The sequence below is a fragment of the Rhagoletis pomonella genome, unplaced genomic scaffold, assembly GCF_013731165.1.
Source record: "Rhagoletis pomonella isolate Grant_MI unplaced genomic scaffold, Rhpom_1.0 Rhpom_scaffold_00007, whole genome shotgun sequence".
NCBI lineage: Eukaryota > Metazoa > Arthropoda > Insecta > Diptera > Tephritidae > Rhagoletis > Rhagoletis pomonella.
Genome location: NW_023458561.1, coordinates 19,411,892 through 19,437,455, shown reverse-complemented (window position 1 = coordinate 19,437,455; position 25,564 = coordinate 19,411,892). Strand labels below are relative to the sequence as shown.

General features: G+C 36.5%; 2 protein-coding genes across 6 annotated transcripts in view; both read right to left on the bottom strand.

Moving 5' to 3' along the window:
• Positions 1–3,095: 3,095 nt before the first annotated feature.
• On the bottom strand, positions 3,096–4,765 carry LOC118742414 (zinc finger protein 239). 5 transcript variants are annotated; one of them, XM_036474474.1, is made up of 5 exons: positions 4,676–4,746; positions 4,583–4,613; positions 4,400–4,505; positions 3,783–4,345; positions 3,096–3,503 (listed from the first exon to the last, which is right to left on the bottom strand). In XM_036474474.1, the coding sequence occupies exons 3-5, from the start codon at positions 4,487–4,489 to the stop codon at positions 3,302–3,304; spliced, it is 855 nt and encodes a 284-aa protein (XP_036330367.1). In that variant the 5' UTR covers positions 4,490–4,505; positions 4,583–4,613; positions 4,676–4,746; the 3' UTR covers positions 3,096–3,301. The 5 variants fall into 5 exon arrangements, with proteins under 5 accessions (XP_036330367.1, XP_036330368.1, XP_036330366.1 ...); XM_036474475.1 differs by having other exon boundaries at positions 4,400–4,493; positions 4,676–4,740; XM_036474473.1 differs by having other exon boundaries at positions 4,400–4,493; positions 4,583–4,765.
• Positions 4,766–19,994: 15,229 nt separating this feature from the next.
• Positions 19,995–25,564, bottom strand: part of LOC118742413 (potential E3 ubiquitin-protein ligase ariadne-2) — a 33,531-nt gene continuing 27,961 nt past the window's right edge. The window contains exons 2-3 of the mRNA XM_036474472.1: positions 21,384–22,735; positions 19,995–20,718 (exon numbers count right to left, since the gene is read on the bottom strand). Of these exons, the coding sequence (XP_036330365.1) occupies positions 20,572–20,718; positions 21,384–22,735 (1,499 nt within the window). The 3' untranslated portion in view covers positions 19,995–20,571. The remainder of the gene's footprint in view (positions 20,719–21,383; positions 22,736–25,564) is intronic.

Genomic DNA, 25,564 nt, shown 5'->3' with positions numbered 1-25,564 from the left:
TAATCACTTCATTTTCCAACTGCGCCTTCTTTTTTGCCTCAACATATCCTAAAAAGACATAAAATTTACATTAAACAATAGAAATCGAAAAAATTAGGAAACAAAATACTCACTTCGTTTTTTGTTGTCACATTTCTGATAAATGTGAATTCACCACGATGCAATAGAGAAAGAAGAAAGACCAGGGATGTAAGCATTTAAGTAAACCTATTATTCAGTGGCAATGCGCAGAGCGTCCCGAGTGGCAAAATGAATTTGCATCAAATATAACATTAAACGGTGGTTCTAATCCATTTTTTCATATTATTAATCAGAGTATATACATTATATGGTATTTCTTTCAAAAATTAATGCACTATACGCATATTTTTTTTTAAATATTTCTTAAGTTTCTTGCGTTGGTGCTGAAAAGCAACCATGCGGGTAAGAAATTGTATGCTACCTAAAATTTCACCTCTGGAAACTTTATCCCCATAAAGAACTTCACTACAGTTTTTTTACAGGATATACTGAGACCGTCACCATCACCGTCAACGATGCTTATGAGTCAACACCATTCGTTTGACATTGCGCCCGAAAAATCATTAACTCGCTGATACTCTTTCCAAAATTAGCATTTTACCTTTTCACTATTTGTATTAGGTTTTCCTCCATTACTTTTTACATTTCGTGTTTCTATAAATATTGAAAATTTCACAAACTGGAAAAATTTACGTTGAAACGTGTAAACAAAACACTGAATAGTTGTCATTTGTCGCAATCGCATAAGCAAAATTGAGAGTTGAGCTAATTTGTGCGGCACCGTCACCGTCAGCTTGTTCATGTAACTTATACCATGTTCTGACCGACGTTTTTTTCGATTATTTATCGAAGTGGAAGTCGTATTTTCTCATCTTTAATACGCTATTTCGTATTTATTGTTAATTGGCTGGCCAAACTAAAATAAGAATGAAAGAAAGAGGTTGCTAATGAAGAGAAAATGTGGGAAAAGCATTTTGGTTTTGTTTCTGTGTAGCAAAACTGCAATCAGAGGATGTAAGAAATGTCAACGAAAACACTAACAGCCGGTGTGAACAGCCTTCAGCCTACAATTCCAAAACTCGTTTTCAAAGTGTTTTCGTTGCCGGTCAGAACATGGTATTACTTCATACAAATATACCGAATCAACTTTTTTGACAACTGCCGGTGACGGTGACGGCGACGCAATGAACGTTATGTACTTTCACTTTGAAGTATAATACCAAGTTCTGACCGACATCGAAAACATGTTTTCGTTGGTAAAACTGGTTTTCGACCTAAAACTTGTGTTTTCGTCCATGTAAAATCTGTCAAACGAAAACTAATTTTCGCTGAAAACCACTTGAAAACTCACGTTCCACTCATTCCAATCGGTGTCTGCACTAGTTTTTTTCGATTATTTATCGAAGTGGAAGTCATATTTTTTCATCTTTAATACGTAATTTTGGATTTATTGTTAAATGGCTGGCCAAAATAAAGTAAAACTATGTTCACATATCAATATTATCTTAATCAAAGCTCGTTTTTTAATCACCCCGTTTACACAGGCAAATCTCAGATTATTAGCCGTCAAATTTGTTGTGCTTGTTATTCTCACATCTCAAGGAAAAGTTATGTTTCTTCTCTGTGCCCCCGTGATCACGTTTTTCTGCTATAATAAGCAATATAAATATATTTTAACTTAACATTTTATTAAAAATACCTTTACAAACCTCTTTTACTGGCTAGCGTACATTTATGTTTACTTTTACATTTGGCATTTCTCCTCTCTTTCGCAAAAACAATCGATAAAACTAGGATGGACACCGAAAAGTTATCGGTTAAATCTGAGATTATTTTATAATTACAGATTAACAAGGGACGAATTTTATATGGCTAATCTCTTGTTATAATTACAGATTAGGGTGTTAAGCTCGAAAATTAGGATAATCTACTTATATGTGAACCTAGTATAAGCATTGAAGTAAAAGGTTGTTAATGAAAATAAATTGAAGGAAAAGTATTTTGGTTTCGTTTTTGTGTAGCGAAACTGTAAACAAAGGATGTAAGAAATGTCAACGAAAACACCAACAATCGGAGTGAACAGCCTTCAGCCCACAATCTCAAAACTCGTTGTCAAGGTGTTTTCGTTGTCGGTCAGAACATGGTATAAATTCAGTGGTGCGGTATTTAGGGCTACCACATGGCACCAAAGTTTTACTAGCAGTTGTTTTTAAAATTAAAAAAAAATCTAAATGTTTTTGTTATAAGTCACTTCTATTTTTTCGAACAGAGTTGTACTTACATTAAAGATGTTTTTTAATATTTGAATACGCCTAACTCAATGCCATCTTAAGATTCTTTGCTTATCCAGAAAGCATATAGGTTTTTCAATATTTTCCGCATACAAGTATATGAGTTATTATAATACGTTTTTCATTATTAGATATTGTTTGTTTATTGTTATACGTATAGCCCAAGACGTAAGTTAATTTTTTTTTACATTAAACATGTTTTTAGGGTACTGTTTATGAATTTGTACAACGATTTTGGGTTGCTGTGCAAGACCGCGTGAATCGAATCAAAAAACTTTTACACACACTTGTAGGCAACAGTTCATGCTTTCCCTGCAAACCATTTTTTCAGAGTATTCTGCATTGTAAAGAAATTTTAAAGAATTCGTTAAGATTTAATTGGATTTTTTGCCGAATTTTCTAAAATGAAATAAATTACGCACACTTCCATTCTTTTACGAAATTTCGGAAGAAAATCTGTGAAGCAACGAAAATAATGCTATGTGAAGAATATCTTACAGAAATTTCTTTACGAGTTCGTGTCAACCACTTCATATAATTTTCTTTGAAAATTCGGAAAAAAATCGTTACAGAAATGAGATACTCCTAACGATTTCCTTAAGGTATCGGGAACTTTGGTTTGCAGGGTTATTACAAAAATTTAATTTACTAAATCTGTGCACTAATTTAACAATAATGTCGGTTGGAAATATGGTATTTGTTGCAAATTTTTGTTATAAATTTGTATATACATTTTTATATACAAGATATTTTTATAAAACACCAAAATAGACATCACGGGGCGGCAGCCCCAGATTTACCACACAGAAAGGGAATTCTAGTTACCTCATCCTTTCCCAAGGTTACATCACTGGGGCGGCGTCATAAAGCGGCGTTAATCCTCTTTCGTTTCGGGGGGATTTGTGGGGCCCACACCACCTCCCCCTCCGCCCCCACACCTAAATCGTTGTACAAATAGCTAAACATTTCCCTGTTTTTATTCTGTAGATTTATCGGGTGGTCTCAATAATTATCTCATGAGTGTCCAGATGAGCAACCTCGAACTTTATTGGAGAATACATGTCGTCAACAGAAGTATTTGTGTCTAGAGGGTCCACCTTTGGTTGTACGGCTCCAGTGCATGCACTTTCATGCATTTCAAAGTCAGCAAAATTATCATAAATGCTCCGGCAAATTGCACATTCAAAAGCCCTTCAAGAAGTAAGAAATATAATGCATGTGTATTAAATATATTTGGAGTATTCACAACGGTGTGTTAAGTGTTGTATTTTTGTATGTTGTAAACTTTAAACGCCTAAAAAATATATTACGGGGGTTCGCAAAGTACAATAAAAGTCACATTATGAATTTTCGAAGTGTTAAAAAATAGTTGGTTGTGGTTTCAAGTTCTCTTAACATTTACTTTTAAAGTTTACGACACACAACAATACGACACCGTTGTAAATCCCTCAATTGAAATGGTTTACTTACACTGGTTGGGATGCGAGCGCAATATTTTGACGCGCTGCTGCAGTTGCAGCAGCAACAGTAGCGGCCACATCTACTTCAACTCCTTCTTTAACATGGGACTGCAGATGCTTTTTGAAGTTACTTAGTTGTATAAAGGCTTTCTGACAAATGGCACATGCGTAAGGTTTCGCATTAAGGTGGCCCATTATATGTTTTTTAAGATTTACACGCTGGGAAAAATAGCGACCACAGCGCTTGCAACGGAATGGTTTCTCACCAGTATGAGTTAGTTGATGGCGATGCATGTTACTCTGTTGAGTAAATGATTTGGTACAAAAACTGCATTGATACGGTCGTTCTCCATTGTGCACTGAGAAATGACGTTGTAAGTTAACTGCTTGAGCAAATGCTTTTTGACAAATGTGGCAGACAAAAGGCCGAACGTCGTTATGAACCTTCATATGGCGCTCTAAATTGCCACCATTGCAAAAGTACTTGGAGCACAATTTGCATTCATAGGATGATTTAGATTGAAAATGTACCTCCTTTTTGTGCAGCAGCTGATCCCTTTTGCATGAGAAGGTCTATGTACATAGATATTAGATACAAAGGTAGATGATATATGCACATATATGTACCTTTTTACACCGCTTGCAATTGTAGGTAGGTGCAGGAGCAGGCTCCTCATACTCATCAGTGGCAGACATGTTGGAGTTTGCAGCAGACATGGAACTAGAAATTCAGCTATAGTTCACGAAATGATAATAAATGCATGACTGCAGTGTCACAATAGTGAGGACACATTTAAGAACGGTACATACCTCTCCCAGTTTAATGAATCTTTGGAATTCACTTAGGAAAACAAGGATAAATTTTAACCGAACTTTATTTTGATGATGAGAATCCTTTTTTATCTTAAATCATTTAATTTGCAGAACAAGAATGCGCAAAATACTGCCTGCCTGCAACAACATCGCCAATTTTCTCGTCTCGCCAAAAAATTGGTTGAATTGACAGCTGAACACTGTTGCCATAGTCATGGACTTGCAATTATCCAAAATAAGCGTGAAAATATATCCAATGTATTATCTTAACCCAGCGAAATGAATTTTAATTTAATGTGATTTACAAACAATATACTCGACTAATTTATAATATCCTCTTTCTTTTTAATCGGTTAAAAATACTTTCTGCAAATTAATTTTAGTGCGAAAATAAAGGAACTTTTGTTTTAAGATGGAATGCACCCAACTGCTTCCAAAACTGTCATATTACTCCAAAAATTATTAGTTAGAATCCTATAAGATAGATCGAGTAAGCTGATTGGTTAGCTCATTTTTGGGAAAATATGTTCATATTTATACCAAGTATCCTGCAAAGCAAAAATACATTAATTTGGATACATTTGTACAGAGACAGCAATACTGCCGCTGTCTGCAACTCGTTACATTTGACAACTATTATCAACAGTGTTGCCAAGTTTTGAATTTGAAAAAGCACTAAAACCCAAGAAAAATCTCGCTTTTCCTCGAAAAAGCACCCAATTTTTTATTGGAGGATTTAATGGACTTTAGATATATGCATATTTTCATTCGCTTAGATTTTCGTAGTTTAAATATTAATTTTTCTCCGTTTGGCTTAATTTTTTCTACAGTTCTATCAAACGAAAGTAAAAACACAAAATTAAGTTTCATGAACTATGTGGAAGTTTAAATGTACACTGTAGTCTCTTATGATCTCGTGAACTAAAGAAACGTAAAGAACTTTTTTTTAAATACTTTTATTGTGCTTTGTACCACGATTGTTTATTAGGAAAAATTGAAAAAGCAACAAAGTTTAAGCGGTAGAAGTTATAGCAGCTATTTCGGAGATCACCACATCTCTTCATCAGACTTCTTTTTTCTAGACTTCAGCAGGGATCGAACTCTGCGAATTTAATGTTCAAAGTCAGAGGCGTTAACCACTGGGCTATGTACATCCCGTAAACTCTTGTTGCTAATTCATTTTCCTTATTCAACCAACTACTATGAAGTGCAGCTGATTTGCCGCTATTTAAACTCGACAGCGTGGTTGTTGTTGTCAATTCTATATATCCATTTGCTTATTTTGCTTTTTTGTATAGTTTCAGGCAGGCTCTTCGTAAACTATGTATTTGTCAATGTTATTGTGGCTTATTAACATCTTATTTTTAACCGACTTCCAAAAAAGGAGGAGGTTATCTGTTCGTCGGAATATTTTTTTTTTTTTATGTATGTTACCGCATAACTTTGGGTCACGTCAATCGATTTCGATAATTCTTTTTGCATCGGAAAGGTAGTGTCTCAGAGGTGGTCCCATACTAATCTGGTTAAGATCCGATTAGCGGATCATGAGATATATATATATATATACTTTTTTTATATGAGAGTTGAAGTCGGTTTTTTTTTCTAAAAATTACTTGTTAATATTTTTATTGAGCTTTGTATCACGATTGTTTATTAGGAAAAATTGAAAAAGCAACAAAGTCTAAGCGGTAGAAGTTATAGCAGCTATTTCGGAGATCACAACATCTCTTCATAAGACTTCTTTTTTCTAGACTTTAGCAGGGATCGAACCTGCGAATTCGATGTTCAAAGTCAAAGAACATAGTGACGCGACAAAAAGAGCGACGCGACATTTTCGGATAATAGCGACAAAAACAAACATTTTTTTCAATGTGAAGCGAAATGCGAAAAAAGCGACAAAGAGCATAGCGACGAAAACAAAAAAAAATTGTTTTTGTTGCTTTGACGCGACAAAGAGAGCGACAAAACATTTTCGTATAATAGCGAAGAAAGAGACAAGAAACGTAAAAACATAGTGAAGCAACAGTCAGCTCAGAAAGCAACGAAAACACTTTTTTTTTTGTTTTCATCGCTATGCTCTTTTTCGCTTCACTATGTGCTGCTACATTGAAAAATAAAGGTTTGTTTTTGTCGCTATTATCCGAAAATGTCTTGTCGCTCTCTTTGTCACGTCACTATGTTCTTTGCTTTACACGATGACTTTTCACCCCGGGTGGAAAGTTATGCGTGCCGAGAAGGTAGGCAAGAAGTGTAGCGAAGTCAGCGGGGTAGGCAAGCACGCACGGTGAGCGAAATCGAGGGGTTTTTTTTACGTTTCGCTTTTATCGAGTTCACTTTTTCGTATTTTTGCTTTGAGTTCGCGATTCGCTCCGCTTTAAAAATGAGAACGAAAGAGTTGACCAAAGACAATTTTACGCTTAAATGTCAAAAATACGCAAGAAACTCCGCAACGAAAAAGTCATCGTGTAAATGCACGAGGATTTCCGAAGACTTTTTAAAAAGGTAACGTGCCAAAAACGCAGGGTGAAAAGTTGTCGTGTAAATTGGCTTTTTCTGAGCTGACGGTTGCTTCACTATGTTTTGGCGCTTCTTGTCTCTTTCCTCGCTATTATCCGAAAATGTCTTGTCGCTCTCTTTGTCGCATTACTATGTTCTTTACCTAAGATGAACTGTACGAAAATGTATGAAGGTTGTTGTTGTTGTTATCGTAGCGGCTACAACAACTCCATGTCTCAGTCGTTGTCGTCAAGCTCAACTTAAGTACTATCACACTAAGCGACGCGACACTGCAGCGGCACTACGCGACACTTTTTGGTATACCGCACTGAAAATTCAGAGGCGCGCTGATGTAATGTTAATGCCTTTTATTTTTATATTTCATTGGCGAATTCTACTCAAATGTTATGTTTCTTTACATAAAATTTGCTTCTTGAATGAAATGCATGAGAATATTCACTCACAATTCGAAATCAATTTCTTCAAGTTAAAAATACAGTATGAAATGTTATGTCGCTCCGCTGGGTATACCGCACTATGCGACACCGGAACTGCGCGACACCACGCGACGCGACATTTTTGCCTAGTTGGTCAACTTTGCCGCGCAGCGTCGCGTCGCATAGCTCCGCTGCAGCGTAGTGCATAGCTCCGCTGCAGCGTAGTGGTTCCATAAGAACCCATGCAAAGAATATTTTGCCGCGCTGTGTAGTGTCGTGTGCGTCGCCTAGTGCGGTCGTACCTTTAGGCCGTGGTTACGCCACCAATTACGATTGGCAATCACCGAGCAATTGTTGTTGTGCACAGCACGGAGTGAGAGAATTTCGAAATCGAACAGCCACCACGATTTGCTGGGTCAACCGAACAGCCAGCACGCCAATTTTTCAGGGTAGCAATACGCTATTTTGCGAAAAAGTATGTGTATTAAATATTAGAATAGTAAAAAATGTTTTTTTTATTATTATTGTAAAGTAGATATTAAAAAAAATATTATTATGAAAATTAAATATTAAAGAAAGAAAAAATATGAAGTTGTTCTTCCATTTTTCATTTTCCGACTTCAATTTTGATGCATTTTTATTTGCATTTTTACTTCAGTGCTGCCATTGTGTGCGAAATTGTATGAAATAGAAAAATGCATTTCATAAGTAGCAACCCTGTGCTCGCAAATCAGCAAACAGAGCGTAACCACTTCTCACCAATCACCGAAATTTTTCTCTTTTGATTGCCAATTAAAATTGGTGACATAACCACGGCCTAACGGGATACCCAAGACGAGTACAGCTTCTATAGGGTCTGTCCATAGGGACAGAGGCGTCAGCTGAGTGGGGTTTTGTGGGCATGCGAAGAGATGTTTCGAGTCGTGGGGTGTCTCTCCGCATGCCGGACACTCATTGGGCACATCCGCTTCTAGTCTGCTCAGGCACGAATCTCCCGAGGTCCAGAACGGCATTCACAGGTCTGGAGTCTACGTAACTTAAGACCGACTCCCTGTGAATTACCCTCGAGGCCTGCCTCTGGACTTCGTCCGATTTTTCAAATATATGTTTTCTGACGTGCCTTGGTGAGGGCTCGTTTGCAAGCAGGTTTCTGTTCGGGTGTCCACGTCTATGCTTCCCTACTAAGAATTGCGTGCATAGCATTTTGTTGTGCTCCTTTATGGGCAGCATATGCACCCCCACGAAGAAAGCCAGATGCTGGCGGTGAAAGAACATAACATCATGCTGTCGAAGCAATACCTCGTGGGATATCACCGAGGGAACCTCACCAACAATGCCCTGCTTCGAAACAGCCTACACAGCGATGCGGTCCGAACGAGCCTCAGCACGCGCAATGAGAGCATCGTCGCCCATAAACTTAGAGGAAACGGAACTGCCGAGAGAGACCAGGTGCACCTTAGCACAACTCCGATAGTCGTTCAAACGATACTGACCATGAACCAACTAACAAGATCACGCAATCGGAAAAGAATGAAAAAAGTAAATTTCTGAGCGTTTTTGACATCTGCCTAAAAATGAAATCAAACAAAGAAAACGAAAAAGGCGCGGTGATTGAGTGCGATTAGATTGGTATTTATTATAAAATATAAAAAGTGAAACTTGATGACAATTAGCAAAAACAGTTCATAAAATATGGTTTTAATGATTGTTTACAATCGCATATTATCGGCACCGGTCGATTTTTCAATGCCAACGTTCTGACCACAAATGTGCACCCACTTTTCACGCAAATTTACGCCTTTTGGCAAATCAAACAGATCCAGATTCCAATCACAAAGCACTACATATTATATCATATATTTGTAATAAATCAAAATTCCCAATTAAAATCGCTGCAGAAAACACATAAAATCGCTAAAATATCACTACGAAGAGGTAGAAGACGATGTAAACAGAACCAAAAAACATCAAAAACGCTACGAAAACTTTTTTCTGAAAATTAATTACAAATATAACGATGGCGGATTACGTGATCTGCAGTCGTTGGATCATGGATACTGACAAAACGATGTCAAAACACTGATTCATATATTTGTGTTCCTGTTACGTGTTAGGTTGATGTCAGAGAGGAGTTGATGCTTGAATGGATAATAGTTCAAGCGAGAAGTAATGCTACAAGCGAGCTGCTGTATTCGTTTTTGGGAGTTCAGTGTGAACGATGGATTCCGACAAGGGGTTTTGAATACATCCAATTAACCATCAAAGGAAAACAAAAAGTGAATTCAACTTATATTTGGAACTGCGCTAATAGCCGGACAAATTTTATAACTACCCAAGAATATCAGTAGCGACATTTGTCTATATTCTCAATAAAATCTATTCAATTCTTCAAAAGAATTTGGACTAATTATATAAAAAGTCCCATTACGCCGTGCGAGAAATTAATAATAACTTTGAGGAAAAGAATTAATTTATTTATTTTCATTTAATTATTTATTTTCATTTAATTATTTATTTTAAAAATCAGAAAGAAATAAAATATGCAAAATATTCAGCTTGCGGAAAAAGAACTTGTGATGACTTAAAATAACATTTTTTAAGTAGGTTTGTATACATAATGATATAAACATAATCAAACAAATTACTTAATTTAAATTAAATCGATCTAATATTTCACAACCTGATTTGCCGCTTTGCCCTCTCGAACTCGCTCTGCTGCTCGCTCTCACTGTGACACCTTTTAGCGCTTTACTTATGAATACACATGCAGCGGTTTAAAGCTAGAAGTAGCGCCATCTTATAGCATCGCTTCTCGCTTCCTCTCTGACATCAACCTCACTGTTAGATTAGATTACATTTAGAGGATGGAGCAAGTCACCTAGTTACCGCGACCGCAACGATTTATTGTAACACACCTCTATTCAACTACAGGTCATCTTTGATCCACGTACTTTTAAGAAACCTCGCGATGTCCTTTGGCTGAATGCCATTTAGGTCGTGTGCTCCTAGGTGCGGTGATCCTAGGAAGCGAAGTCTGGTCCTGGTAAGGACTTCACAGTGGCACATAATGTGCTCTGCTGTTTCTTCTTCTTCGTTACACAACCTACACTGGTCAGAGTTGACAACCCCTATGTTTGACAAGTGTTTCGTTACCCTACAGTGGCCAGTAAGAATGCCTGTAACAATTCGTCCCGTTTCTGCCTTAACCTCGTATCTGCAATAGAGGTATTTTAGAGAGTGTAAGAAAAAATGCTTAATTTCTTCCCCTAGGATACAATAAACGCATTTTTTACTTAATATTTTTGGTTCCACTAACAGTAGTGAGTACCCTCATTAAGTCTTTGTTCTATTTTCAAATAGTGTGACGCTTAAACAGCTGTTATAAGTGGTAATATGAGTTTTCCCAAAAATTTTGGATACGTGGTTAAAGCATAAACGGGGCGAATTCTTATTTCATGCCTACTGAGGTGAAGGAGTTCTTTGGTTCTCCTTGCTGATATATCCGGAATGAAGGACTTGGCCTATCTATTACCTTCCGTATTTGTCCAGTAATGTTGTGCTTCGTTCTTCATCTAGATTCAGTAGTTCCGCCTAACGGAGCTCCATGGCAGACCAGTAAAGGGTCCTGGGCCTATGAATCTCTGTGCAGCCCCTTTTCTGGTGAAAATATCTGCCACTTCATTGCCCATGACTCCACTGTGTCCTGGTACCCATATGAGGTATACCCGGTTCCTGGAGGCTATCAGTATTAAAAGTTGAAGGCAATCCCACACCAGCTTTGAAATGACCTCGTGCGCTTTAAGAGAGAGAAGCGCCGCTCTGCTGTGCGAGTAGATATAGATGTGTTTTTTGGTTACCCCACTTTCTACATACTGCCTCAGACAAAGTTCAATGGCGTGAACCTCGGCCTGAAAGACAAAGTTACCCTACCCCATGCTGGTGAAAAGGAGCAGTCTGGCTTGTATGCCGTAGACTCCTACTCCGACGCCGTGGTCAGTCTTTGAGCCGTCAGTATACCAGATGTGGCTGTCCTTCAGGGGTTTAGGTCGTTCGTTGTCCCAGCTATTCCTGTCGGGAAAAAAGGCTTTGAAATTATGTGAAAAGTTAAACCTCGGAAGGCACAGGTCCACAAAGCTTATGCGCAACCCATCTTCTTGTACTATAACTCTAAGGGTGGAAGGGTGTACATACTTCTTGTCCTCTACACTGTCCCCTATAAACAGCAGAGCCTCTTTCTTGCAGTGTACGAAAATAAACTATATTGTACGTTACTATTTCGTTTCGTTTATTACTTCAACAGTTCGGTACAATACGAAAACAAAACGACTGAGTTCAATTTGGCGATAGTACACTACAGTAGTTTAGTAGTAGCAGACGAAACAACAAACAAAATGAATCGTGCAGAGAAAAATATATGTATGTATGTACACATATGCAATAACTAAACACAGAACGAATAGCTGCAATGAATAAAACAATAAAAAGGTTTTTTAATTGAATTGGATATGAAAATTTACAGAAAAAATATATTTTTCACGTAATTGAAACGTTTGCATACATATAAAACGTACCCTATGGTACAATTGTCACAAACGAAAAGCAAACGTTTCTCGTTGGGGAAAATGACAGTGAATCTTACAATTTGTTTCTGACTATGTACAAAACTGTACAAAACCACAAATGATATGATGATCGATGAGCAAATGGGAATTGTTTTGTAGTTTATTTTCGTACCCTGCTTTCTTGATTACAATGTGTAGGGGAGGCAAGTCAAGAAGCACCTCGAGAGCCGCCGTTGGTGTAGTTTTCATCGCGCCAGTGATACCCACGTAGGCCAGTCTCTGTAGTTTGCTGTTTGTGTGGACTTCACTTCCGCCTTCTTCCACCAGACGGGTACAGCATAGGTGATAATGGGTTTGGAGATGGCATCATACATCCACCTCGCCAGGTTAGGTCTGATGCCCCAGTTCCGTCCATAGGTTTCCGGCAGGTCCAGATAGACCCTGGTCTCTGGATTCCATGAGAGCTTGTCATCAAGGATAACCCCTAGATATTTGATCTCTTTGGAGAAGTGTATCTTTTCACCTTGAAGGAATGGTTCTACTAATTTGTCCCTTTTGCTTTTCCTGGAGAAAATGCTATGCTAGTCTTCTTCGGTCACTACAGGGACTAGTGGACTATTGTGGCAGACATAAACTGCAAATCATCGTGGGATATGACGCTAATGCCCACAATGACATATGGGGCAGGAGTAACATAAATCAAATTGTTATGTCTGGCTAGCTGCAGCAGCAGCAGAAAGTCGAATCGTCTATCTGCTCAGCCAAATGTGTTCCCCTACGATCAATTGACAGGCTTGAATGATTAAGATCGTGCTGCGCGCCAAAGCCGCCAACTCCCATATGGTTTTCACATCTGAGGAGCGAACCTATTACAGGGTGATATCCTGCCGGGCAACTGGTGACGGGGGGTACATAAACGTTAAATATTTCGAGCTCGACGTCGCCTAGCCGGATAGCAATACTCTGACATTCTGGGATGGTATCCCTGCAGTCGATGTCTGCTTCGATGAGACGATGCTGCACGGTGTGGTGAATGATGATGGGTTAATTTCTCTTACCGCAGCCAAAGACCGCCAACGCGGAAAGGTATTCTGCGCAAAAATACAGTGGTCTGCGTAGCCAGGGTAGAACTGATGAAGGTTGTTTTTTCAATGCGCAGCCGCAGGCTGCCAAAGCTGAAAGGTATTCTGCGCAAAAATACTGTAGTCAACGTAGTCGGCGTTGGACTATATAGGGTTATTTTTTTAAGCGCGGCCGAAGACTGCAACGAGAAAAGGGTATTTGCGCAAAAATACTGCGGTATGCATTGCCTGGGTTGGACCGATGAGGGTTATTCCTCCTAAGCGCGGCGTAAGGTTGCGCAAAAAATCTGTACTCAACGTAGTCGGCGTTGGACTGTTCAGGGTTATTTTGTTAAGAGCGCAAAAATACTGTGGTCTTCGTAGCCGCGATTGGAACGATGAGGGTTATTTTTTCATAGCGCGACCGAAGGCTGCCAACGCGGAAATGTGTTCTGCCCAAAAATACTGTGGTCTGGGAAGCCGCTGTTGGACTGATGAGGGTTATTTTTTCTTAGCGCGGCCGAAAGCTACCAACGTGGAAAGGCGTTCTGCGCAAAAACACTGTTTGTCTGCGTAGCCTGAGTTGGAGCGATGAGGGTTATTTTTTCTAGGCGCCGACGAAGGCTGCCTACGCGAAAAGGCTTTCTGCGCAAAAATACTGTGGTCTGCATAGCCGCAGCTGCCAACGCGGAATTGTGTTCTGCACAAAAATATTGTGGTCTGGGTAGCCGCGGTTGGACTGATGAGGGTTATTTTTTCTTAGCGCGGCCGAAGGCTGCCAAAGCGGAAAGGCGTCCTGCGCAAAAATACTGTGGTCTGCTTAGTCGGGGTTAGACTGATGAGGGTTATTTTCTCTAAGCGCGACCGCGGGCTGCCTACGCGGAAATACGAGTTTCCATTTGCCCTTTCGAAATGCTAATTTTATCAAATTTTCAAATGGGCCCCCAGGGCATGTAAAGGGGTCAGAAAAAGGAAGGGAAACATTTCTTAAATTCGGGACAGTGCTCTTTCTTTTGGGATGGTTTTCAGGTGAATATTTCCCAATCCATTTGTTGCCAGCGGCCTAATTTCAAAATGAATCTAAACCGTAACGTAAAACTCATAAAAGGTGTAAATAGGTGCGTAAAGTGACTATTTGACAGATAAACCAGGATTTTGTGAAGTAATTTTGTTTCGTAATATTTTCCATAACATACCGCCATCTTGTCCCGATCACTCTTGGCTAAAATACAATCGCAAATGCCGAAAATTAGCAGAAAACCTAAGCCAATACAGTTAGTGGATGAAATTCATTCATTTCATTCGCGTATTATTTATTATTTTTCATTTATTTTCATTATTTTATCATACATTTTAGTATACAAATTTCGATTGCGCATCAAATTTGCCTCGTCAATTTACGAGGGGATCGTAAATAGAGCTCCATACAAATGTTGAGAGTTCTTTTACGAGGCTCGTAAATTTACGAGCTTTACGAGGCTTTTACGAGTTTAAGGGAAGACCCCAAATGTAACAAATTATTGATTTCGATAATTCTGCACTTCATTAACCTTATTCAATAATCCCACTGAACAGATACGCTAGATTAATTAATGCTTTTTATTTGCAAATATTACATTTTTACACGCAATTCTGTTATCTTTTAAAAACGTATTTTTTAAAATTATATGAACTGTTTCAATTTAATGTCTGATACATTCCCCACACCCTCTTCAGAAGACACAACTCAAATATCAGATCCGGAAATATACATTACTGCTTGTGGATCGTACATGATTATGCAAAAGATCGACCTAAAGTTTTTTTGAGTTGACTCTTTTAACGAGAGTGTGCGATATGTGTATACATATGTAAGTTAAAATTTATAATTTAGTAAAATTATACATAAATGCTATCGAATGAAATTTCAATTGCAACTTTGAAAATATCATGCTTTTCCCCAGCTCAGACTTAAAGAGTGATCCAATTTTTATTATTTTCGGTAATTTTGTTTGAAATACGATATCTAATTACTAATCATACAATTAAAGAGCTTATACTAAAAGCTCAATTACATATAATCTACACTTATTTTATTACTTATTCAGTCAAAATGTGTAAGTAGAACTATACACAGTAAAATTTACAAATAAAATAAACAAACGATCAACAAAGAAAAAAGCCTAAAGGCCCTGGCCCAATGCAGGCTTGCTCACTTTGCTTTGATTTACTTCAAAAAGTCGTTTGGCCAAATGGCGGCTTGGAACGCTGTCAAAGCAGCCAGTTGTGTAGTTAAAAAGTCAAGGTCTGTTCCCTTACAATAAGAATTAGTTTTCCACAAAATTCCAGATCATTAAAAAAAGTATATACAAAACAATATTTTCAGATTTATTTTTAATTGAATGCGAATTAATTTTTGCGTTTCAAAGGAATGATAATAATTATACATAAACATATAACTATATGTAAATATATTAAAAACAAACTCCTAAAGGAAATCAATTTTTCAAGAGATGACTGACCAGTGGTTTAACATCATAAATATCGCTAGCTTTGTGTGAAAAGTTACTTAGTAAACATTTATGAAACCTTATATTTTGATATAGGAAGCAAGAGAAATTAAGGATTAAGTAACTAAGTACTTGTTTTATTTTCTCTCGCCTATATTCAATTAAAGACAGATTTTGTAAGGCAAAATGGGGCCCCGAACATCAAATTAGGCCAAAATAATGCGAAATCTTTTAATAAAGTCCGATTTTTTCTGATTCGTATAGAGTTTTGCTGCTTTCAGCTTGAAACACATTGGAAAAGGCAGGCTACGGACCACAGCTGTCAAATTATTTTAACACGTACTCTCATGATAAAAAAAATAGGAAGGTAGAACCGCTGAGAGGAATTTTCCAAATTCTTGACGTTTGCAAGCAATTTAATATTAAAATTTTACACACAAACTCACACACACATTCTCATTTTCAATCTCAAACAACAACAACTTTGAACAATAAATTTTTTTTTACTCTCAATTTTATATGATTTTAAAATGTTGGCAAACTTAAAAAAAAGTATGATCGACGAATTGAGAGAACGGGTTTACCTTACTATGTTTTTATCATGGGTACTCTTATGTAGATAATTATTTTGGCGACGACAGAGGTACACCACGGCTGTGGTTGAGGAAAGGGGCCTATTTCATAAAAGTGACTGGTGCAACATTTGTCGATTTTTCTATAAAATTTCACTACCAGAATTGTCGGCGATATTTTTTCTGTTTCATATACGCTTGTACGCAACTGTGACAATATTTGGAAAGCGACAGTGACAATACTGGAATATTGTCGACAATTGTCCGAAAATGGTGCTTACAATTGACACTCCGACAAAATTGTCGTGACAATAGCGACAAAACCAAATAGCTCCGTCGGATAGTATTGTCAAGAGAGTTTTGTAAGTTTATTTATATGGTAATTGCGCACATTTCATTACTTTTCAATGATTTGAATAGTTCTTAAAGCTAAAATAAAGCAAATACAATATTACATATAATGTACGTATAAGTTTCATATGACTCGCGACAATTTTGTCAACGACAATTTTAAAACCCGACAAGTACAATTATGTCACTTCTTCAATAGGATTTGTCATGGAATCCAAACGGTGGTGACAATTGTTTTTGTGAAACTAAACACCCACCAAACTGGCGAATTGTCACTAACAATACGGAAAATGCCTGTCGCGACAAAATTATCACTGTCGCTTTATGAAATAGGCCCCAGATTAGATCTATTTCCAATTTTTCTAGCGTCAGATAAGGTTCTTCATCTTCGTCTTTAATGTCAAACTCATACAAATTCATGACAATGGATAACAAATTGGAAGCTGTGGCCCGTGGCCCATCGTTTCCAATGTATTTCAAGCTTTAAACACGCAAAATGTTGTATTCAAAGTTCCGGTAAAATTTGTAAAGTGGACTAAGCAACTCTTCACTCTAGGCCAGCGATATGTTAAATATAAATAAGGAAACAAATCCTTTTTATTAAACTTCAAATAACCTATCTTATGTTATTTTTTTTTTTGTTTTTTAATTTCTCAAGCAAATTTTTGTTCATAAAAGTGTGCAGCAGTTTGTTTTGAATTAATTTAGAACGGAAGCATACCTTTTCGTCAAAAGCCTATAAAACGCTTTCAAATAAAACATTTGCCGTTTTGAAACTTAGAGGCGCTTAAAGCAAGTGAAGCAAAGTTGCCATTTGGCCAGCCTTCATGCATTTTAGTATATTTTTAACAACTTTTGACAGTTCTCAAAGCGAAGCAAGCAAAGTAAGCCTGCATTGGACCAATACCTTAACTAAGGGGCCTTATCATGAATTTTCATTCCGTGTGAACTCGTTCACATTTCACTTTTGTAGTTCACCTATCGTATGTTGAATATTCACCCAGCGAAGTAGTTCACTTCGAATCACGATCACACTATCGTATAACGTATTCACCTGTGAAATAATTTACACTCGCACATATAAAATCGCAAAACAATAGCTAAATTTTCCGGAGCAATTTTTCACCAAATATTCATGATAAGGCAGAATACCACACACATATACAGTGACTCAATAAAATGACCACTTGTTGATTTTTGTTAATATTCATAATGTTTTTGGAGCTAAATTAGTTTGTGTTATTTTTCTATAAAAAAATCTCAAACTTTATCCAAAATCATATCAATCACATTTTCAAACTTTATACAAAATTTAGAAAAATTCAATAAATTTTCATAAAAATTTCAACTTTTTAATCTGAATCTTTAGAACATTTTTGGGTATACAGTTTTATAGCCCATACAATTCTAGTCTAATGAAGTGCAAGTTTCATCCGAATAAATAATCGCGTTTATTTTTGAGAGTTTTTTTCGATACTACTTTTTCGTTTTTTTTTTTATATAACAATTGCAATTTATAGAACCTGGCCGCAAAGCATATCAAACAGGTAGTAGCATTAGAGCAAAAACCTTTTCGTGTATTTTATTGTTGCTTCTGGTATCAAAAATGTCAAAAACTGCTTCGATTTTCTTCTTCTAAATCAAAGCGTGCCATTCGAAATACAAAAAAAAAATTAAAAATACAAAATTGAAATTGGGAAAAATAAAAATTGTTGCAACCATGATACAATAATTTTTAGAAGGTAGTTTCATTTCAAAATTTTTGACATAAACCGTGTCTGTGACAAACACGCAATGTGGCCACTGCTACGATATAGAACTTGGGGATTTTCGCTTGTTATTTTAGATATTTTTTAACAGAACATGTAAATATTTATATGTTTCATAACTGATCACTTAATTTTTAATATAAATATACGTATTTAATACATACATTTTTGCCACTGCTAATCACATGAATAAAAATCATAAAAATGAAAATATAACGGCAATATTTCTTGTTTATAATGGATTAGATCCATCGCACACCACGGACTATATCGGCCGCCGATTTAGATGGGCTCGCTAGTCTTTCCATTGCACCACAACTAATTGGTCGGAGCGATTAAGCTGGTGTAGTGTGCGCACCTCCATACATCTTCATGTACATATTTCAAGCGAGCCCTATTATTTAAATAGGCGGCCGATAAAGTCTGTGGTATGCGATGGCTCTTATAGCTGTATCCTTAGATCTATTCCGTATGTTGCAATATCCACGAAAGCAGCAGTTAATTTTTTATGAAGAAAATTATTAAAAAATATTCGAAAATTATTATTTATTTTTCCAACGTCAAAAGCTGGATTTTTTTTGAAAAAGTTGGTACAACAAAAAATACGAAACACGTTTTCTGTCAGATAGCTAACATGGCGGATAAAAAGAAGTGAAACTACCTTCTAAAAATTATTGTATCATGGTTGCAACTTTATGTCTTAGTAAACTATTTTTTTTGTTGTGTTTGCTTCTTGAAGCATTGATCCATCCTTTGCACAGCCCAGTAATCAGCGGTTGTGCTGCTGAGTTGGGCGGTCGCTCCAAAAGCTGTTATTCAATCGCTTGTTTTGTATTGAAAAAGGTTGCCCATGCAAATAGATTTTGAAATGTTGTTGCTAACGGTCTCCTGCGTGTTATTTCATAAGAAATTCATGCTTACATACATATATGGAAAAAATTGCAAATCTCAACGTGATTTTTTAGCCGTTTGCAACTTGCACTTCATTAGACTAAAGTTGTATGGGCTATAAAACTGCATACCCAAAAATGTCCTAAAGATTCAGAGTAAAAAGTTGAAATTTTGATGCACATTCTTGAATCTTCCTAAATTTTGTATAAAGTATGAAAAGTGATTTATATGGTTTTGAATAAAGCTTGGACGATATTTTTATAGAAAAATAACAAAAAAAAATTTGCCCGGAAAACATCAACACATGGTCATGGTCACTGTATATGTAGGTATATGTATGTATGTGCAGGTATGCACACATCTTGTGTGATTACACAACGCGAAAACAAATTTACAACAAGGAAGAAACTAATGATTTTCAATGAACTCCCAATGTCATATTGGAATATGGTATGAAAGATATTCCAATACTTCACAACGTCGATTATTAAGTGCAAATATCTAACGTTTTTTTTACAAATTAACACAATATTTAGCATGATTTTTTTTTTATATGGATAGAGATAGAATTATGCGTCTAAAATCTGATGAAAACTGCGAGTCACTCCTCAATAACATGAAAAGTTTTATAACACGTCATGTAAGTGTAATTATTTTGCAAATCCACCCGAAACTGCAATTCCTTCACAATATATAGTAGTTACATATATTGTTTCGTTGAACCTACAAAGGTGCGTTTGAATTCTCTCTAGTTAGTCTATAATTGAATCGGCATCCTGGGTTCGATTATTGACTTCTTATATTTTTGTTTTGTTAAATTCATAATTTGATAAGCTAATTCTTAGCTAACAGGTCTACATTTGTTAAGTTTACATTGCCGTTTTTATAATAAACATTTTTGTCCTAAGTCATAGGTTAAAAATTGTCCTACTAATCGCAAATATTTTAAAACCTATCACTTAGTTGTAACGTAAATGCGCTTAGAAAGTGCCTTTGTCATGAATTACGTTCATATTTAACAAATCTCACCTCTTTCAATGCTTATTTCCCAAAATCACTATGTATGTACATATGTATGTATGTATGCAAATGTTTTTACATTTAAATTTTGTAATATATCTTGCTATATAGTAGGTAAGCTTTATGCTCTCAATAACTATATGCTTATATATGTACTTCTATGTAGGTGTGTGTGTATTAAACAAGTTATAATATGTTTAGCGCATTGCGTTTATATTGCAGTTTATCCATTCGTTTTAGCAGCCAGTTAGTTCCACCCACTATCGACTATGGATTAATGACTGTAGACTTAAATGAAAAATAGTTCCTTTCTTTTGCCGCAGTCATTTATTTGGCACTCAAACATCGATTGGGAAGAAGTCTTTGAGCAGCGTGGTCCGACGCTTTTCAGCAATATCCATTTGATTTTCCAAGTCACCTAAATCAGTTGTTTCTGCACGTTCGATCTTCCATGAAAGATTTTCAATTTCCGCCTCAAGTTGTGCCTTAAAATAAATTAAGTACATGTATGAATTAAATAAATTGACATAATTATTGTATTAATTTTTTTATTGAACCAAAAATAAGACTAAAAACTGTGTGACCACTGAAACCATTCCACTTTGTTTTTATGCCAAATGATGCCCTTAACCCCAATGAGAACTTTGATTTTACAAAAGAGAAAATGGAAATCGATTGAGAGATGTTTATTCGTTCGTTTGAAAGTCTATACGATAACTCGTGTAAAATTTATGATATGTAGATCAATGAAAATCGACGTGTCCACAACCCTTGGTTTAAGGTAATTTGGTATTGGAAATGGGCGAAAGCAGATTAAAACCACGCCTACCTCTCGTATAGCGGCATTAAAAATGCATACAGAGTTACGAGTAACCTTTAAGGAAGAATGCAAATTTTTTTTTTATCAAATTTGGTTTTGGTTTGTGGATCAGCCATGTGATGCGTTTAGTATATTAATGCATAACGCTGCAAGACACTTATGCTCTCCATAAATAACACAAATGTTCTGAGCTCTGAAAGAACTAGGAGAAATTATGAAACTTTTTAATGGAGCAACCCTTGTGCACTATTAAAATTTGCATTAACATTGGACTAGTTGTACTTTTATGAAATAATACTTAGAATCAAAAACTAATGAGAATCTACTCACTTGCTGATACTCAAAAAGATCCTTTCGTGAACCGCTTTCCATAAAGTATGCATATGGATATGTATACTGCAGCGTATACCGACATTTCGCTAACAAGGCTGCAGCGTTGAACAAATACTGCCAATCGATCCATGTACCCCGTCCTTTCATTACTTTCTCATTGATTCGCTCACGCAGTCGATCAATGGTTTGTTGTTCCAATTGTAACGATTTCGAGTGGTTCTCCCAGCGTTCATAGTAGTGCAAATACTTTTTCAGAGCTTCCCGAGCTTGTACATGCACCGATTCGTTGGCAATGTTCGGATTATCCTTATAGCGAGAACACTCATAGTATTCGGATCCATGCGTCTTCCAATCACCTAGACACATCCAGCAAAAGTCATGCTTGCAGTTAAAGCATTGCATATGATTACAGCCTCCATTTTTTTCAATACAGATGTGGCATTTTGGGCAGTCTTTTGTGTTAGCGCTAATGTAATTGGCTGTTTCACTATCGTCGGCACATTTCGTTAGCCATTTTTTGATGACTAAACAGTCAGTGGGCGCGTGGTAGTCCATACCACACCTGAAACAAAATGACGTATGGCAAGAAGTGCATATGACGCGCTTTGCACAGATTTCCGGTGAACGTACTATAATTTGGCAATTTGGTCCGGGACAGAAACGCAACTGGGGATGGGACTTAACATAGTCCTTAAAGGCGAACTGTTGGTACTTGTCGCGCATTACGGGGCGTGTCACTAGGGTTAACACCAAATCTTCAGGAACACGCACATTACACATTGGAGCCATGCAGCCGATTTGTGTGGAAATTCCTTGGAAGATTTGAGTATCAAAAAACATTGACCAACAGTCTTTGCAGAAAGCATGACTACAAGCAAGGCTAAAGAATTTGTCACCCAGTTGTGAACTGGCACATACTGGGCACATTTGACTGCGATACGACGTGGGACCACCACCAGGCGTCGCTGCGTTATATACACCTACTGGAATCAATGAGCTGCGTGGCTGGTCGCCAATACCACTATTATTACTGTAGGCGATTGCATCTTTGCTGGTGGATGGTGCTGTTGGGTCAGGTAGACTAAGCGTTGGATTAGGCGGTTTAATACGAGCAGTTATAAGCAGAGCATTGGCATCTTCTCGATATTTATCAACCACAACTTGATTGTCCCATTCGTGTTCAAGCAGCAGCACTTTCGCTAGTGACGGAGTAATGTGTAGGATCGTGTTAAGCTTTTCTACTGATTCATTTAGCAATTTTTCCACTTCCTCCACCGTGAGGCATTCAAATTCGAAGTATTCGGGATCAGTTTTCTTCGGATCTAAGCGCTCTACATCTGAGTCTTCACCTACAAATTAAAATACGGAACGGGTTTTAGTTTTATTCTATTATGGCGAGTTCGTTTCTTCCAAAAAACGTGACCCTTCCCCGGTGCAAAATGTGTTGGATGTTGCACTCAACCCTGCGAATAGGCATGTTTTTGCCTTCTTGTCCTTGTCTAGCTCACGCATTTCATCATATTGCCGTTTTAAACAACCATCTAATTTGCAGGGCAACCATCTCCCCTGACAAAGCTTCGCAGGCAGTGAATGTGCCTTTTTTGCCTTACAAGAGTGTGACATTTTAAGGAACGAACACATAATTTTCTCACCCTTTGCCTTTAATTTAGAATCGAACACAAAAAGAGAATGCGGCAATCAAAAGGCAACATTTTTTGGTAGAAACGAAATCACCATTAGAAATACGATATGATACATGTTAAGATAGAATGCATGCTAGGATGCAACGAATAAATGACATTGCGATTTTCATATCCCTTAAAGTACAAAAAAAACCAAATCGTTGAGTGATTTTCGCCGGGCGGAGCGATGCCGTCGGGTTGCCGCTACATATACTGCAGTGCGTTTTAATTTTGACAACTTTCTTTCGACGAAGTTCGCTCAGCGATTTGATTCTGTTTATTTTTTTTTAGCTAAAATATTAAACTACATACTTACTCTTAAAAATCGAAATTATCATCCCATTTGGCTACGTTAATTATTTTAGAATTATCCAATTTTGTTGCATACTAAGCAAATGTGTGTTTTTTATCGTATAAACATTGAATATTTTAAATAACTTAAAACTTCATAAGGTTAAGTATAAAAAAGTTAAGTACAGGCTATTTTGGAGATGTTGTTGTTGTAACATTATGGCTGCGTTTCTTTATACATTCCGGATAATCCCATTTCACAGCCGGAATAAACAGAATGTGTTTGAAATATACGTTAACATATCATCAGGAACGTTCTAAAGAATAAGTAAACAAAAAAGTTTATTCCAAACGTTCAGAATGAATAAAGAAATGCAGCCTATATAAATTTCCCAAAGAGCTTTTGGGGAATGATGCTGAAGTGACAGTCCTTGGCCAGATACGAATCTGGGTCGCTCCGGTTGCGTAGACCCGAATGTCATCACATACGTTTTCTTTGAGCTGACTGAGATTTAAAACGTGAAACTTCACTCAGGCGCACAAAACCAACCCAGTAGATATTTTCAGGCCTTCAAAAGGCTATAGTAGAATTACAAAATTCTCTTTTCCAAATAAAATTATAATTTATTTAAATAAATATGTTTTAACAATTTGAACGTGGAATTATTAATAATTTCCAGCAATGAAATTTCTATGAATGTAAAATCGTCAACAGTAACAAAAACTATTTCTTAACAAGTATCAAAGAATTTAAGTGTGTGTACATATATAATTGTGTCAACTTATGACACTACAAATACTCCCCCTCCAAATCAAGTAGAAAGTTGTATTGTATAAATGTTGCTAATTTCAAAGATTGTATTTTTTAAGTAAAGAAAATGTGACTCGTTTCTTTGGTGTACTATCTATATTAATATTTGCTTTGTGTTCCGTGTATGCAGGTTTAATCGATTGATATATTCTTGAATTCTCCATTTATAAGTATTTTAAAAAACCCAAGACTCTTCTAATTAACTTCAAAAGGTCCCTCATAAGGGCAGCTTAAACCACGTTTTTTATTCATAATTTTAACAAAAACCTGTTTACATGTCCTTAAACTGCTTGGCATAAAACATTTTCCGAAGTAACATGATGTGATAAATCTCAATGAGAGTTTTTAAAATAACTTTTTCATTTAGTTAAGAAGTCTGTGTTATTGAAATCCTTCTGAGTATCAGTAACAAGTTCACCTGGTAATCGTAAATTTTGACCATTTCCGAAGGGGTTGCCCCTAAATCTTCTTTAAAACAAGAACGCAAACCTAATAAATTATCGGAAGTTCTTCTGACTAATTGTTTGATGTACCACGAGCAACAATGGAAGCTTTCAATTGCCAGTGGAATCGTTCTATCACTCCATTTGCCTGAGGATGATTTGCGGAAGTTGTAATTAGCTCACTTCACTTTGGTCACTTTTTATATGACTCGGTACCCCAAAACGTGGAATATATTGCTGAATAAATTTTTGAACAATATATTTTACTGTAGCTTCTCTTAAAGGATAAACTTCAGGCCAACGCGTATTTCTATCCATGATAGTTAAGATATATCTAAATCCATTTTACATTGATAACGGACCTACAATATCTGTATGTATATGTTCAAATCTGCCCTTATTAACTTCTATTTTTGAAACTGGAAACTTAACATGTCTAAAAACTTCTGACTTTTGACAATCAATACATGTTTTTGTCCATTCATTTACCTCTTTCCTCATAAGAGGCCAGAAATATTTAGAAGTTAACAACCGCCGCGAAGCTCTGATACCTGGATGACTTATACTATGCAATTTGTCAAATACTTCTCTTCGTAAACTATTTGGTATGTAAGGCCTAGTATTCAAATTGTTTTCTTCACAATAAATGTTTTAATTCAAAAATCGTATTTTAATTTCTACTATCTTATAGGGACACGGAGAATTTTGCATAAGACTTTTCAATTCATCGTCTTTCATTTGTTCAGAATATAATTTTTTAAAATTAACTTGTTCTAACGCTTCAATCTCTGGAATTCTCGAAAGTGTATCTGCAACTATATTATCCTTGCTGGAAATATATTGAATATTACTAGTGAACTGCGAAATATATTCCAGATGCCTAATTTGTCTAGGACTTCTTTCGGTTTGTGAATTTAAAACATAAGTTAAGGGCTTATGATCAGTGTACAC

Bases quoted from the DNA above. Each gene is read 5' to 3' on its own strand.
- LOC118742414 (XM_036474473.1), bottom strand. From the start codon at position 4,489: ATGTCTGCTGCAAACTCCAACATGTCTGCCACTGATGAGTATGAGGAG. The intron at 4,346-4,399 runs GTACATATATGT...CTATGTACATAG, and splicing joins ATTGCAAGCGGTGTAAAAAG to ACCTTCTCATGCAAAAGGGA. The intron at 3,504-3,782 runs GTAAGTAAACCA...TACTTCTTGAAG, and splicing joins GCGCTCGCATCCCAACCAGT to GGCTTTTGAATGTGCAATTT.